The sequence below is a fragment of the Aegilops tauschii genome, chromosome 3, assembly GCF_002575655.3.
Source record: "Aegilops tauschii subsp. strangulata cultivar AL8/78 chromosome 3, Aet v6.0, whole genome shotgun sequence".
Classification (NCBI taxonomy): Eukaryota; Viridiplantae; Streptophyta; class Magnoliopsida; order Poales; family Poaceae; genus Aegilops; species Aegilops tauschii.
The window spans coordinates 375,038,258-375,054,871 of record NC_053037.3 but is presented as its reverse complement, the minus strand read 5'-3'; the positions used below and the strand labels follow the sequence as shown (position 1 = coordinate 375,054,871).

The 16,614-nt window shown below is 43.0% G+C and overlaps 2 protein-coding genes across 2 annotated transcripts; both read left to right on the top strand.

Moving 5' to 3' along the window:
- Positions 1–10,808: 10,808 nt before the first annotated feature.
- On the top strand, positions 10,809–13,012 carry LOC120975849 (protein FAR1-RELATED SEQUENCE 5-like). The gene is made up of 5 exons (XM_040402579.1): positions 10,809–11,220; positions 11,400–11,774; positions 11,907–12,265; positions 12,560–12,746; positions 12,849–13,012. Exons 1-5 carry the CDS (start codon positions 10,809–10,811, stop codon positions 13,010–13,012), a joined length of 1,497 nt encoding a protein of 498 aa, XP_040258513.1.
- A 2,101-nt stretch (positions 13,013–15,113) lies between these two features.
- On the top strand, positions 15,114–16,364 carry LOC141042962 (uncharacterized). Its single transcript, XM_073511875.1, has 2 exons — positions 15,114–15,460; positions 16,118–16,364. Exons 1-2 carry the CDS (start codon positions 15,114–15,116, stop codon positions 16,362–16,364), a joined length of 594 nt encoding a protein of 197 aa, XP_073367976.1.
- The last annotated feature ends 250 nt before the right edge of the window (positions 16,365–16,614 follow it).

Here is a 16,614-nt window from a genome sequence, read left to right as displayed (position 1 = left end):
CAAGGTGCCCTTGTATTGTCCGGTCAAGAACGTGCCATCAATTGTGATGACCGGCCTACAATGTTCGAAAGCCCTCACACATTGCTCGAACGCCCAAAAAGCACGGCCAAATACTCTGACTTTCCTTCCTTCATGAACCGTTGTTTGGTGCCCATGAGGCTCGACCACATGAACCATGCCCGGGTTTGTCGCGGCCATGGCTAACAACAACCTAGGGATTCGGTTGTATGCTTCCTCCCATGTACCATACAACATATTAAATGCGGCTTGCTTCGCCTTCCATGCCTTGCCGTATTTCACCTGGTAATGAAAGATGGCTTTCACAAGGTCAATGACATGTTGGACGCTCATTGTTGGAAGTGTGGATATTGAGTTCGAGAGCCTGTAAGCGATGAACTCGGACGTGAGTTGTTTGTGGTCTTGGGACACAATCTTGCCATCCACCCTTTTGCCTTGGCACATGTGAGTTGGCACACAACTCACTACATGCCAAGTAGGACCTCCTTTCCATGGTCTTGCACGCACAATCCACGGACAACCGCCACGGCGTCTTGCCAGTCCTTGTTGGACCTCCTTTCCACGACCTCTACCACCACCACGGCCTCTTGTAAGTCCAAGTTGGACCTCCTTTTCATCTTCACATGCACATGCAACCGTGTAGCGCACATTGACGTCCGAGTGCACCACCTTGTGTGGACGATAATGCGTAACCGAGTAGTTGTCGAGCCACATCTTCAAATCCAACAAGCTGTCGAACTTAGAACCTTTAGCAATCCGGTTCTTGTCGTCTACCAAATCACGGTGAGAGCTTGGCCTAACCCCAAGAGCTACACATTGGCCACCATCTACCACGGCTTCATCCGCGAGACTAACATCCTTGAACAATGTAGTCCGATGATCCCGACCAAATACCTTCTCGAAAGCTTCGGCCTCCTTCACCGTGAACCCCTCCGCATCAACTTGTTCATCGGGACCATCGTCATTCGAGTCCGATGCATATGCACGGGAAAAAGGGATGGAATGGTCCATTGTCTCTTGCAAATGATATTTGTCGAGATCACCCACATTGTTGTCATGGAGATCAACTTCATTGTCATCGTCCGCATACTCATCGTTGTCCTCTTGCAAAGATTCATCTTGGTTGTTTCTACACGGGCTCAATGTTGGCCTCACTTCTTGGGTCAAAAGAGGTTCAACAATTTCATCTTGCTTCAAGGGTGGGGGGCTACTAGCAACCAAAGGGGAGGGGTTCCGGTTCAAGTCCAAATGCAAACTTGACTACCTTCTTCGTTGCAAATAACTCAAGAGCCTTGTCTAGTGATTCGGCCACCGTCTCCTTGTATGCAACCCAACGTTGCTCCGAGTTTACACGCATTGTCTTTCAACGGATGTGCATTCCAAAACCAACATTATGCCTTCCCTCCAACTCAATGATATCACTAGGGTCCATCCAATTCAAATCTTTTCTAACTTGTTGCAAGAGCTCCGCATAGCTAGGACTACTATCAAACACAATGTCAAGCTCATCCGGGTCCGGTTCTTTATTGCCTTTCAAAAAGGCGTCTTTGTCCCCATGATGAACAAACACACATGTTCTTCCCATCCCTATAAGCAATGAACACAAGGTAACATTGCTTCCATGAGTACTAATCCATGAATTAACACCGAATACAAACCCTAATATATATATGAAACAACAACCCTAACCCTAACCATAACCCTAACCCTAAACCTAACCCTAACCATAACCCTAGCCCTAAACCTAACCCTAGCACCAACATAACAACACCCATAAGAATAACCCTAGCATACTAACAAAGCCTAATCATAGAAATTGGCAAACAAACATCTCACATCTCCATGCAAATCTCTAGATCCAAACTAAACTAGGGTTTCCCCAAACTACCAACAAATGAGCAATGGGAGAACTTTACTTCGATCAAAACAAGGGGATCGGAGATTATTACCTTGAGAGAGGGTTTGACTTCGAAATCCACGGACAAATTCTTCAAATTTGCAAGATTTGGAAGAAGATTTGAGAGGGGGGGGGAGAGTGGGAGAGGGGGCAAAGCTCGGGGAGAGAGTGAGAGAGTGTGTGGTGGGGGGGGGGTGGGGGAGGGGGGCCCAGCCAAGTGGCTGGATAAGTCACAGTGCAGCGCCTAGCAGCTAGGCGTTGCACATTACACGTGCAACGCCTAGCGGCTAGGCGCTGCACATTACAGATGCAGCGCCTAGCTCGGAGGCGTTGCACGGCTGGGTGCGGGCCCGTGGGCTGCCACGGTGGACAGAGGTGCAACGCCGCGGAGCTAGGCGCTGCACCGTAGGGTGTGGCGCCGGCGTGGCGGGCGCTACACAAAAGGGTTAGGGGTGTGAATAGTTTCGCACCCAGTTCATTCTGTGAATTTATTTCGTTTCGAGGTCAAAATTGTCAAATTTGCCAGCTAAAAGAGGAAGACGGCGACAACTGATGTCAGGGCGACCATAATTCTTGAAAATGTCGCCTCAGACATACCAGTGCACGCTCAATTCTCCATGGTTACAGGATCGAAACAGCGAACTGAATTGTCTTGCCCTGATCGCTGTCACGGCCGGAGACTCGGTGGCTCTGCCGACCTCTCCTCTGACGCCGGCCGTACGGTCAAGCTAATGCTTGGATGTGGGAAGAACGCGGTGAAATGACTCTCAAGCGGCCGCGCCTCTGGTGTGACTTGTGAAGCTGTGACGCTCACTCGATCGTCGGGGTACCTGGCTACCTGCCCGACCCGCCATATACTCCTGATAACGCGGCAAGCCGGGGTGCCGACGACGCAGTTGCAAGCACGCGCGAGCTGAAGATGGAGAACAGTCTTTTTCAGTGTTTTTGTCGACAAATATACCCCGGGAAAAAGGAGATTTCCAGCCGCGAACACCTCCAGACGTCACCATGGATGCCATTGATAACCTTCAGCGTGTTGGGGTGGTATCTTACTGCGTGAAAGGTTTTTTATTTTGTGACACACTGCCGCTGAAGAACGCTCGCCAGCTCCAAAGCCTCGCGGCACGCGAGAGCTTCCAGCGTTGCCAGGTTTGTCACCCCAGGGAACACCGTTGCCGACGAGCCCTGTAGTTGCATTGCCATCACCACAGGCTGAGAACACCCGGTAGGACACTTTAAGCCATTAGAGCATCTATACAACCATGGACTAATTTGGGACTCCATACGTCCACGGACGCGTTTGGACAGTGTGACGGTGTCTGAGCGTGTCCGCTTTGAGTCTATTTATACATGCACATAGGCATGTCTCTCAAATTATTCCGACACATGTATATGATTGATGATGGTGGTTTGTGGCCCTATCAAGAAGATGAAAGAAATAATAAAGAAAAGTTGGTCCGCAGTGAGAGAATCCGACGTGACGAACTGGCCAGACATACCTGGATACCCTCATATCCTCCTTGTATATGGGCTGAGTTTTAGGTTGCGAACAGGCCCAAGACATGGGACAAAGAGGGAGTCCGAATGAACGAAACTACTAAGCAGCCGATACCTGGTAGCCGAACAATGCACGATGCTTGATCTAGCGGCTGGCCTGCACTTTGTCCAACACTGGTACGGTTGGATCAGTAGGATCATGCACAAATCATCCAACGCATGTCGTGTGTATAGTAACACTCCCGAATGAATAGGCTCTTTTACTCTATCTACTAGTCAAACGTTGGTCACCCAAACGGGGAGTTCCTATGTGCAGGCCCGTCGATGAGGGGGGCCAAAGTAGCCGACCGCACAGGGCCCCCCAACTCATGGGGCCCCCGATTGAAGAGAAAACATGAGGGGGTTTTTAGTTGGAGAAAAAATCGCTAGGTAATTTGTCTCTGCGGCGCTCGCTACAGCTTGAGCCCTATGGCCGTGACCCTCGCCAGTCCCTCGCCCACGCAGACGCGCCGCCTCTCTTGCGATCTGCAATGAATCCACGTGTATCGGCCTGCTGCAGACTGCCGGCGGCGGCCGCTCTCCCCTAGTCTAGCTCTGCCTAATAGCTGCTCCGTGCTTGCACTAGCGTACCATGCCTAGCAGTGATTCCCGTCCTCCGCCTGGCCGCCAGACGCTGGCCTTGTCTCTGCTACATGGAGGACTTGCTGCCCCTCCAAAGCCGGTGCTGCTCGTTGCCTCGGCCACTAATCTGTAGGTAATTTACTGATTTCTTGGACTGAGAGAAGCCAACAACTATAAAAGATGCACTTGAAGTTTGACTGATGTCTTTGAACAATGAACTACGGAGTAATTTTGAACTGAAAAAGAAATCTGTACATGTATATATGAAACCCGAGTTGATGCACTTTATATCAATTTTATTTCATGCTACAGAAAAATAAGATGAAGACATATTTTCATTAGCGACCGACCTGCAACAACAGGAGTGTCTACATACATGGGAGGAATGGATGAAGCAAACTATTGATTTGGTATTCTTTTGTGTCCGTTATTTGTCATGTTTAATCTATTTGATTCCATTGCTAAGCATTGAGTTTAGATCCACATATATTGTGCAATCGAGCAAATTTATGTATGCTTTGGGCATGATGCGTTCCTCGGATAGCGAGGTATTATTTTGGTAGTGTAGATATTCTTTGGATACTTCTTTTGTTATATGAATTTAAAAAAATTTAGGACCCCATTTTGTATTTTGTCCCGGGCCCCCAAATTCCTGGAGACGGCCCTGCCTATGTGCCGCTCTTTGGGGCAAGTAGTCTATTTTTTTTTAGCGATGGGGCAAGTAGTCGGCTAATCGCAAAAGGGCAGTCTACTTGGGCGGCCCGCGCAGCGGAGCTAGGCTAAAAAAACCGTTCGCAACATCTGGGATTCGAACCTGCGATGACGCCCTGATGTGCGTTTGGGAATGCCAACAAAACAGAAATGCTCTTGCGGCAGATATGAAGCGGAAAACTAAAAGAACTAACCAAGTATCAAACTTAAAACTTCTAGAAAGGATCACAAAATATTCTTTAAACTTACGAACAGTTTTTGAAATTTTCTAAAATCGTAAACTCATTTTCAAATTCCAGCCATTTTTCCATAAACTTGAACATTTTTCAATTTGTAAACAAAATTTAAAAATGGGAACAAATTTTTGACAGAAACATTTTTGAAAGGACAGACATTTCTAAATTAAAAGAATTTTTGCGAAGCGGAGAACAATTTTCAATTTCCCCGGAATTACAAACATTTTTTGAATACGTGAACACACATTTGAACACATTGAACATTTTTTGTAAAAGACGAATAATTTTTTTAAAGTCCAAATATTCTTTGGAGATGCAAAAGAATTATGAATATTTTGAATGTGCACAAATTTTGAGAACTAGAACAAATTTTTGAAAGAAAGAAATTTAGATAGCACGAACATTTTTTAAAATTGAAGAACAAATTTTAAAATGGAGAATCTTTTTGAAAATCTCAAACAACTTTGGAAATGCGAACATTTTTTGGATACGTGTACATTTTTTTTGAAAACTTTGAACATATTTTTCAAAATGCAAACAATTTTTAAACTTTAAATATTTTTAAATGCAAACAAATTTTATATATTTTGAACGTTTTGAAACATTTATGAAATTATGAAAATGAAAAAGCGAAGGAAAGGGAAAATAAAAAAAGAAAACAAAAAGACGATAAAAGATGAAAATAAAACTTGAAAAAACAGAAAAGGAAAAAAAGATAGAGAGAAAAAATAAACAAGAAAAAGGAAAAACGAACAACAAAAACAAAAAACAGAAAAGAAACAGAAAAAAATAGTATTAGAAACCTCCTAGAACGTTCCCAAAACTAGGAAAAACCGTCTGGGAACAACTGAGAAGGTTCCTAAAACCGGAATCGTCCGAACGTTTCACGGGCCGGCCCACCCCCGAACCCTTGTTTGATCTCCCTGTGCGTCGCCCCAACAACTTGCCGCAACGAGCGGCAAACAGGATATTCCACCCAAACGTAAAGGGTCAATGGGGCAATGTTACAACCAGGGAAGATTATATCTCACTTATAGCAAGACTAGCGTCCGTCTCGCCTGAAGGGCTCGCGTGTATGGGCTGGCCCGTTAGAGTTATCACTCGCTTGCACGTTTTACATACGATTATGTCTGTAATTTTTCTCTTATTTTCTTTTGGTTCCCTTTTTTCTTCATCGGTTTCTTTAGTTGTCTGTTGTTTTAACATTTTTCTTCGTTTCTTTCACAGTTTTTAAAGATTTTCCTTTTTCCTTTTTTGGGTTTATACTGTTTTTTCTTTTCTTTTTTGTTTCGCTTGTTTTTCTATTTCTTCCCATGTTTCCTTTTCTGTTTCTATAGGTTTTGTTTGTTTCCTTCGTACATTTTTTGTATACACCAGAAATAATTTTTGTATACACATTTAACATTTTCTAAATACATGATTAACATTTTGACAACTTATATTTTTTATGACTTTTTTCATACACATTGTATTTTTTGTATTAACCCGGAACACTTTTATATACACGTTTAACATATTGAGAATAAATGATTAATACTTTTTTGAACATATCCCTCCATCCGGAAATATATGCCGGAGTAATGGATGTATCTAGTCACATCCATTTTTATCCATTTCTCGAACAAGTATTTTTGGACGGAGTGAGCATATATTTTGTTTGTCTACTTTTTCCATAAACATTGGAAATTTATTTGTATATACGTCAAAAACATTTTATATATACACATTTAATATTTTCCAAATTCATGATTAATATTTTTTCAAAAATATGTTTTTGATGTCCAACTTTTCCATACACATTCTGCATTTTTTATACATCAGGGACATTTTTATATGCATGTTTAATATTTTCCAAATATATGATACATTTTTTAAAACTTTTTTTATGTCTAATTTTTTCATATACATCAACATCAGAAACATTTTTTCTATGCATTGTCCATATTTTCCATACATTGTCGAAATACACATTTAAAATTGTGCAAATACATTATTAACATCATCCATATATTTTGTATATATTAATCATATACATCGGAAACACTATGTACATTTAACATTTTTAAATGCATGATTACATTTTTCAGAAGAAATTGAAAACTTATATTTTTTATCTACCTTTTCTGTACGCATTGTATATTTTTTGTATATGTCAGAAACATTTTCTAATGGATGATTAACATATTTCAACTATTGTATATAAACTTATTTTTATAATAGATATACTAAAAAACATTCGAAATACAAGTTGTTTTAGGGATATTTCGAAATACAAGTGAAAGTAGAAGAATAAAACAAAAACGAATGGAAAAAAGTGGGGAAAAGGAGTACCATTAGATTAGTGGGATTGATATTTGAAAGGAGTACTCCTAGATTAGTAACTTCGGGGGTGGAGAGATTTAGAAGAAAACACATTTTTTTGCACAAAACAATCGATATTTTTTTTGTCGAAAAGCTAAGAAAAACCGGTGGAAAACCAAAAAGTCAAAAAAAAAACATTTAGAAATCCGAAAACGCATGCGGAAAAAAAATCCGAAGGGAGCGTCCAGAGCACATGCGGCGGCGGCTAAGAGTGCGCCAAGTGGCACGCTCTCAGCCCACCCCATGTGATCGTTGGGAGACTCCCGAAGGAATGCTCCTAAATTAGTTGCTCTCGCCAATGATTTTCATTTTGCTGATCACGAGGTTGCAACAACAGGGGTCCAACGCATTACCATTAACGTAGCCGCGCTAACTTCATACTCGACCTGGACAATGATTCTTGGATGGCTTGTCGGCCAAGATGAGTATGAAGTTTTTTTTTGCGGTGAGGTCCAAGTATGAAGTTAGCCCATACTACTTAGAAATTGCTTGCTAAGACAATATGATCTCTCAAAAAGATGTCCACATGTAGTTGTCTTATGGTTCAAATAAATTGTACATATGGTATGATAAAGATTCCCAAAATTATATTATTGTTGGGAAAAATGTCGAAGTGGAAAGAAGTGACTACAAAGAAAATCCTCTTTCCGGGGAAAGGAAAAATAAAAAGGGCCACTCTCTAGGACGCAAAGTGTGTAATTGCCTTCAAAATAGAAACAAAGGTGTGATCCCATTGGAAAGCTCCTATTGCCCGTTAAAAATGTGGGATTGCCGTTATAAAGCTCACATGGGCTGGCCCATGAAGTTCTTGATCAGCTCGGTTTGCTACTCCGCTCGCTCTCTTAGTGTTTCTCAGCTTGCTCTACCGCTACCTCGAGAAAAAAATTGCTATCATTTTTAATTGAAAAATTTCATGAAATTAAAATATGTTCACAAATTTCTAAAAGCAATGGATTTTAAAAATATTGCAAATTAAAAAAAAAATAAGTTTTAAAGAATGTTCACAAATTCAAAAAAATCATGGATTTAAAACAACATTCATGAATTTTAAAAGGTTCACGATATTAAATACGTCCATGGACTTTATAAATGTTCGTGAACTTTAAAAAATTTCATGAATTTATAAGATGTTCACGAATTTGGAAAATGTTTGTGGATTTCATAAAAATCACAATTTTTAAATGTTTATGAATTACAATGTTGTAAAATAAAAAACCATTAGGAGAAGAAAATTCAAAAAAAGAAAATACAAAGAAAAATTATTAAAACCGGTAGAGAAAACACAAAAAAGGAAAAAAAGTTGAAAACCCATGTAATACCTTCTAGAACCTTCTCCAAACCAGGAAACCGACCAACACATTACGGCTATATATGTGTGTGTTACTCTCAAGTAGCGATACCCCTTTATAAGCAGGGCCCGTAGTGACCCCACAACCACCGAAGCATCAGGAGGTTCCAAGTCGAGGGTGCTTAGTATCTTAATAGATAGATTTGGAACGAGAACAAGAAGTTGACACTAATCCATACAGATGAATGGTAAGCAAATATGTGCCCCTTAATTGGGCATTAGTCATACAATGCATGAAACAGGATGCTCCGTGGGCCACAGAGGTGATAGTAGGCCGAGGAACGACTGCAACCACCTCATCTCCTACATACCTACCTTGCCATGGCCTTCTTCCTCATTGCACGCTTGTAGGAAGCAACCATTGTAGAAGGGACCACCATGTGTTGCATCATTGAGGGGTGGTAGTGTTGCATGGGCGGTGGGTGCTGCAAACCCTTGGCTACCGTTGTAAGCTGCGCATGGGGGTATTGCGAGGGTGGACACAGTTGCTGCAAGCAACCCCCTAGGTGTTGCAAGTAGCGCTCGTCTGCGAGCAGCGTTGGCCGCCACTATAAGGGTAACTGGCGAGTGCTATCAGGAAGAAGAAGAAGTCAGTCCACTGGAGGTAATGTCTGCTTCCCACGTTTGTGTCAGTCCATCAGTTCATCAGTCCTGCTATGAAGAAGAACCTGATAGTACATTGCAAATGCTTGCATCAGTTCATTACACCCCTGCCACTTGATGCACAATTTGGATGTTGAGGTTGCTGTCAGTACCTCTAATATGCTAGCTTCAGTTCAAGCCAAAAAATATAAACTTATGCATCAGTCCAAGTAGCTACTAGGCTTTATATAAGGTTCAGCTACCACTGCAAGTTATATGATGTTATTTCTAAAAGTACATGCCGTGTAGTTGCGTCAGTTCGAACTAGTGAAAGAATGTTGTTAAAAAAATATACACTTGTTACACAGTAAGTTCAATGATACATAAACTAGGAGTACTCCTAGTGTAGCTGCATAAGTTATAGATGAAAAAAAGAGAAGACATGCATCAGATTTATATATATGCATAACCATACATATCTTAAGTTCAATGTTCAAATTGTAAGCAGTGCACCAAATGTTTATGCATCAGTTATAGGGAAAAAGATAAAAAACTTTCTATAACAGATGAAGTTCAATGTTTAGTTTACAAGCAGTGCTAAAAATCAGTACATCAGTGCTGAACATGTACGTGCATTAGTTCGACTGAAAACTAAACCAGATACAAAATAGAGAACAAAGTTTAATATAGGCCAGCAATGCAAGTTCAACTTGTACATTGCCTTCAGTGCATGACATGTTACCCATAACATGTATACAAGAAAAATGCAGAAAAGATTAATCCCAAAACTGTTGAATATCATTGCAGAAACATGCAAGGCGGGACACGCAGCGAGGGTTTGATGAGCCAAGCAGATATGGGGCATCGCCTGGTTGGGTAACACCAGAAATAGCACCTGGATACTTCAACAATACAGGCAGATTTCAAGCTACACCGGAATCATCAGAAGCATGGACAGGTTCTTCTATGCAGCAAACACCAATATCTGGGAATACAAGCTTTGCCACTGCTGGGTTGGAACAAGGTCAACAATTTCCCCAACAACAAATGTTTTCCTTCCCTAGCGCATGCAGAAAAGCAAGGACACACAGGCTTCCACCAGTCGCTCCGTCAACATCAATCATCCGTGCTGCAAAAGCGGTTGCGACGGGAAGACCAGGCCAAAGAGACAGAAATTTTGGCCACTCTAGCAGGGTCCAAAGTACACGATATGAGCCATATAGACAGGAGCAACCTCACAACGAATCTGAGGGGAGACGGCCGTACAATGAGAGAGGGAGATCTTCGTCAACATTGCTCCCTCCAAGAGATGCATTGCTGCATGTGCCAAGGGTGACACCACCCGCGCCCATACACCAGGGTGAACAGCAAACACCGGAGGCAGCACAGAGCTATACACATGTAAGTATCCATCCAGAAAAAAAATACAAGCACAGTCCATACCACCCCATCTAACATTTTCATAACTGCGTTTTTGTTTGTTCAATGTTGCGTGCAGCCACCTAACATTGAAGCTTACGTTCTGCCAAGGCTAGAGATGCGTTTCGAAACTTTCAAAGAAGCAAAGGACTTCTACAACGTCTATGCAAAGCACGCGGGTTTTGCTGTCAGGGAAGGCTCAAAGGTTAAGACCAGAGTCTACCTTTATTGCATGTGCTATGGAGTCTATGAGTCGAAGGTGTTAGAAGCAAATAGACAGTGGAACAAGACGACAACCAGGACTAACTGCGAGGCTAAAATGAGGTTGAAGAGGGAAAAGGATGGAACACTTGTCGTAAAAGAGATAGTCTGGGAACACAACCACAGGCTACAGCTCACCCCACAAATGCTTGTCTTCTTGCACTCCCACAAAAACTTTGACAAAACAATCTTGGAGTACGTCAAGTACATGCAGTTCAAAGGCATTGAACACGCGCAAATCATGAGCATACTGGGCGGCGATGACCCCGGTAGCTACTTCCTCAAAATGAATGCCAAAGACCTGATTAACCTGTAAGTACAAACTTGTTCTCCTCTCATAAACCCCCTCCGTCTTTTTTCCTTTGTCAGTACAAACATACTACGCAACGCATGACCTGACGCCAGTTCAACATGCATTTTTGAATGACTATTCGCTTTTAATATGCAGCAAATTCAAGGATGGATGATGTGGACGATGTCCTAAAGACTGTCAACTTCTTCAGGGAGATGAAAGCTATAAACAGGGAATTCTTCTGTGACATGCAACTTGATGAGTCCGACAGAGTTAAGAACATATTCTGGGCGAACGCAAGCTACCGAGGGGCGTATCAGGACTTTGGTGACTGCGTAACGTTTGACACCACATATAAGACCAACAAGTACCATATGCCACTTGGGGTGTTTGTGGGTACTAACAACCACTTACAGACTACATTCTTTGGTTTCGCCCTGACAAGAAATGAGGATGCAGATTCATTCAGATGGCTGTTCAAGACATTTTTAAGGTGCATGAGAGGGAAGGCTCCTACATGCATCATCACAGGTAACCGCCAAAACCACCCCCAACCACCCCCCTAAAAAAGGAAAATAACACAGTAAAAATGTTGTGTCAGTTCTATTGGTATATATACACTACCATCTGCTGACCACTCCACGTCTCTTTTCTCATTACCAGACCAGTGCCCGACAATGGCTTTGGCGATCCGAGATGCTTTCAAGAACACAGTACACAAGCTGTGCCGCTGGCACATTATGAAGAAGTACAGGGAACACCTCGCATTCCTGTACAACCTGCACAAAGACTTTAAGGATGAATTCACATCAATCCTCAACTGGCCCCTCATGCCAACTGAGTTTGAGGCTGCCTGGGAAGGACTCATGGATAGGTACAACCTCCATGATGATGCCACGATGGTGGCCATGTGGAACGAGCGTGAGAGATGGATATCAGCCTACTTCAAAGAAATTTTCTGCGCCAAAATGACATCCACACAACGAAGTGAGAGCATGAACTATGTGCTTAAGAGGAACTATGTAAGTGAGAGACAAAACCTACACCGGTTTGTCAGCCAGGTAAACTCCTGCATCAAAACCAGGAGGTAGACAGAGAACTAGGAGACAATGGGTAATAGGGTATAGCTCTATCACTTGTCGTGAGACAAAATAACATGCTTACTAAAGTAAAACTTTATTAGTTAGACAAGTTTTTGCTACGAGAAAACTAATAATTTGGTCATCATTCTTGCATGGGCAAAAGGAACAAAACACGGTGACCTTCTATGGGTTTGACACCCAGATGGCAAAGCTTTACTCACGAGCTGTGCACAGCGAGATCAGAAAAGGCTAAAACTGAGCACACTCTTCACGGCGACAGAGACGAAAGAGCCCACAAAGTACCTCGTGCGCTACAACAACCCGCAAAAACTGTCTGCGTGGTCTCAGCACGCGTTCCAGGTGGTTGCAGACCCTGTGGGAGAAATATATGAATGCGAGTGCAAGCTATGGGACCACACAGGTAAGGACTAAAAAAAGATGTTACATATTGTACTACTTATTTTTGCAAAGTTTTTGTTCGAATGAAATGACAAAAAACATTCACCTCTTCCAAAAAATACAGGTATTTTCTGCGTGCATGTCCTGTGCATGATGCAGAAAATTAAGGCTGCCAGCGTTCCAGAGAAATACATCCTCAGGAGATACACCAAACGCCCGAACATCCAGCCAACATTCGACAGAAATGACTTGAGGACAGTAGCGTCAAACAAGGCCTCCCAATACTGAATTGAAAGCTCACTACTGACGCTGAACATGAGGGTGCATAGAAAAAGCTTGAGAAGCCAAGAGCAAATGGCGAGGTCACGGGTCGTCATGGACAAACTTGAACAAGAACTCGACGCCATGCATTCTGCTGAAAATGGAGGTGTCGCGGACAATGAAGCCATTGAGCAGGATATTGCTACAATGTTATCCGAGATAAACCATCTAGGAGCTATTGACCCATTCGACAACGAGGAAGATGAACAACAACAACCAGAGCTTGCCCATGTGCACACTCAAGAGCAGCAACATGATCACATGCAAGATCATGAGCTTGATGGTGCTGTAGGCGAACGACATGACAACAGGGGATCCTACCAGCAGCAGTAGGGAAGGGTAATTAAACCACCCATATTCTCAAACACAAAAGGGAGGAAGAGTAAGACGCAAGCAGCGAAAGCAGCAGCCAAAAAGCCGCCATGCCCCATCAGGCGCGTGGAATTTGGCCCGGACGGCAAACCTCTCGGGATAAGGGCATGCAGATTTTGCAACGTCGTGACCAACCATAATTACCGCACATGCCCACACCGCACAGATGCCATTGTCAACAAGCAAAAGCTGCAGAAGCAGATTGGAGCCGCCCAGGTTTCTACCAATGGAGACGACACACGTAACAGCTACACTTGCCGCAAGTGTGGGGGAACTGACGGACATAATGCCCGCACATGCAAAGTGGGCAAGGAGGTCAGTGGCACTGAACCGAAATAGGGGAAGGTCCAGAGTTCCAAAAAATCAAATGAAGAGGATGAAGAAGAAGAGTTTGACGAGAATGACGACCAATCAGACGAAAACAATGAAGATGACAGTATTGGGGACGAGGAAACAGAAACTGACGATGAAGCTGCCAAGGCTCAACCAGGAAAGGGCGCCGGCAAGGGACAACATTTTGGGCCAGTTAGGAGGAGCTCAAGACTGAACAATCCATAGTGGTTATGCTGCTGCGTCAACTGAAAAATAAGCTTGTAGTCTCAGTTGCCTCGGTACACAATGAGGAAACATTTCAGAAACACTGTCGTTACCAAAACTTATTTAGCTTTATCGTCAATTTCTCGATCAGTACTATAGTTAAGATATAATTTGTGATTTGTGCCCGCTGGACCAGTGACATTATTATGTAAACCATTTGATAATCCTTTTGAATGCAGTCACAAATTTATTTGAAAAAAATTATCTGGATTTATCTGACGCCAACACTACCGTCGACAAGTAACTCAGCAAAAATATGTTAAGGAAAATCTAAACCCTCACACACATCAGTACTGATATTTCTCACTCGTCAGTACAAGGCAGAGTAACCAAACACACCCGTGAACACCTCAAAAAACATCGTTTCAAAAAACAAGCTATGTCTGGTTTTGCCAGTCCTAGTTCAGAAAGTCCATCAATACAGAATAATAATTACCTCAAGCAAATGCAAATATAATACACCTGTGCTGATGAAAAACTAATTTATCTGTAAAAATACTTTCAAAGATTATGTTGATATAAACAATCCTTTCAAAAAAAACAAAAAATGTTTAAAAAAAGATTAGCACGACACGCACAGTCCGACTGGTATTTGGTAAGTTCAGTTACACTTAAATCACCAGTCCAAGTACCCACAGTAGAGAAGTACAAACCTCCATCACCAACCCTGACACGTGCAAGTGGGATAACCAGCTGATAAGTACAGCTTGACAAGACGGATCAGTGTGACAGTAAAATGCCATGATCACCACCCCTGAGACGTGCAAGTCGGATTTAGCAGCTGATAAGTACAGCTTGACAAGACTACTCAGTGCAACAGTAAAAACCCTTTGGCTTGGACGGTTAGTTCTTCCAGGCCACCACCCGCTCCACCCACTGGGCGGTTGCCACAAGGGGCTGCAAACGGCGACCCCCACGACCACTACACAACCACGTCCCCGACGAACCGCCTCCCACACATCCCCGTCCAGGCGCTGCAAAATACCCCATTGTCTTCCATCTCTGCCTCATTCTCAGAACCACCATTGCCGCTTCCTTCTCCACCACAGACAAACCACAAACTTCTCTATCCCAAGCCCACAGTCATCGGAGGAGGGCGATGGCAGAGGAACCGTCCGCCAAGCGTCATCATGGCGAGACGTTCGACAAGAGCTGCAACCTCGACGACGTTCACGTCCCCGGCGAGAAGCGCGCGTACACCAAAACGCTCACAGGGGTTGAGCTCCACGGCAAGGAGACGCTGGAGATCGTCTGCACCAGCGAACCAGACAAGGCCGACGAGATGATCTCCAGGCTCAAGAGGAAGGCTGGCAGCTTGCGTCGTAAGATCGTCGGCCTTGGTGTGCACTACACCAGGGAAGACGAACCTCACGAGATGGCAGCAGTCCTGCAGTTGTGCGTGGAGGAACTCTGCCTGGTGTACCACATTGCAGCGGCCACGAAATGGTGAACCATCCTACTCATTTGCCCCTGTTTGGTTCATCTGTTTAATTAGTACTCTATCCTGAAAATTTCATCAAACTTGTTTCCCAACTAGATGTACTAGTGTGGTTTGTGGAAGTGGATGCACTACTGCATTTTCTCAAGTACATACACTATAAATGTATTTTTGAACCTGATGCACTGGATTACTATTTGAAAATCTTGCAGAAGTTTAATTTCCGAAGTTGATGTACTAGTGTAGTATCTGATCTTGATCCGATAGTGTAGTTTCTGTACTCAATGTATTAAAAAGATGTTTCTGAACTTGATGTAGTGAACTAGTTTCTGAATTTGGTCTAATGTTATTTTCATAAGCAAAAAAAACTAAGAACTTGCTGAAGCACTGGTATGTGTTGTCCTATTCAACAAAAGTAAATAAACTAGTACTAAAGCAGCACATACAACATTGGCTCAAACTGTGTATAATCCAAAAAGAAAAATAACATGATGTACTTGAATTTAATTTCAGAACTTTGTTTACTAATTTCTGAAGTACATTCATCCATTAATTATGCTATATAAGCATCTACTTCATGGATTCATCGCTTGTAAAACAAAACAAAAATGAAGAATTCAAACATCAAAGTAATGCTAATCTTCAAAATGTCTCTCCCCTTGCAGGCCCAAGCGCCTCAACGAGATGCTGAAGCATGAGAGGTTGTTCACATTTGCCGGTTTCAGCATTGAAAGCGACAAAGAGAAGATGATGATGTCTGGCCTTCCGACGATCAACCCCAACAAGTACATCGACATTCAGCGCTTCTGGAGAATTCCATACACCGGAAAAGAGTACGACTCCTTGATTGATGTTGCAGCCAGCGTCATCCACCCATTCTACAAAGGCATGAAGAAGAACATCGACATGTAGGAAGACCACAAACTATGGGGGATCAGCCCGCTGCCAAACAACCTCATCGAGTACACAGGAGTAGATGTGTACGCCGCGTACAAGTCATGGAACATGATCGACAACATCACAAATGGTTGGGAAATTGCAGAAGCGCGGGAGGATGACCACTACTACGACCGCCCCTTCTGCCCCTTTTAGGGATGAAGATACATCAAAGCCTGCCTTTGTTTTCCTTCCGCTTGTGCTTGCCTTTTATCTTGTTGTTTCA

Bases quoted from the DNA above. Each gene is read 5' to 3' on its own strand.
- LOC141042962 (XM_073511875.1), top strand. From the start codon at position 15,114: ATGGCAGAGGAACCGTCCGCCAAGCGTCATCATGGCGAGACGTTCGAC. The intron at 15,461-16,117 runs GTGAACCATCCT...CTCCCCTTGCAG, and splicing joins ATTGCAGCGGCCACGAAATG to GCCCAAGCGCCTCAACGAGA.
- LOC120975849 (XM_040402579.1), top strand. From the start codon at position 10,809: ATGCGTTTCGAAACTTTCAAAGAAGCAAAGGACTTCTACAACGTCTAT. The intron at 11,775-11,906 runs GTAACCGCCAAA...TCTCATTACCAG, and splicing joins TCCTACATGCATCATCACAG to ACCAGTGCCCGACAATGGCT. The intron at 12,747-12,848 runs GTAAGGACTAAA...CAAAAAATACAG, and splicing joins CAAGCTATGGGACCACACAG to GTATTTTCTGCGTGCATGTC.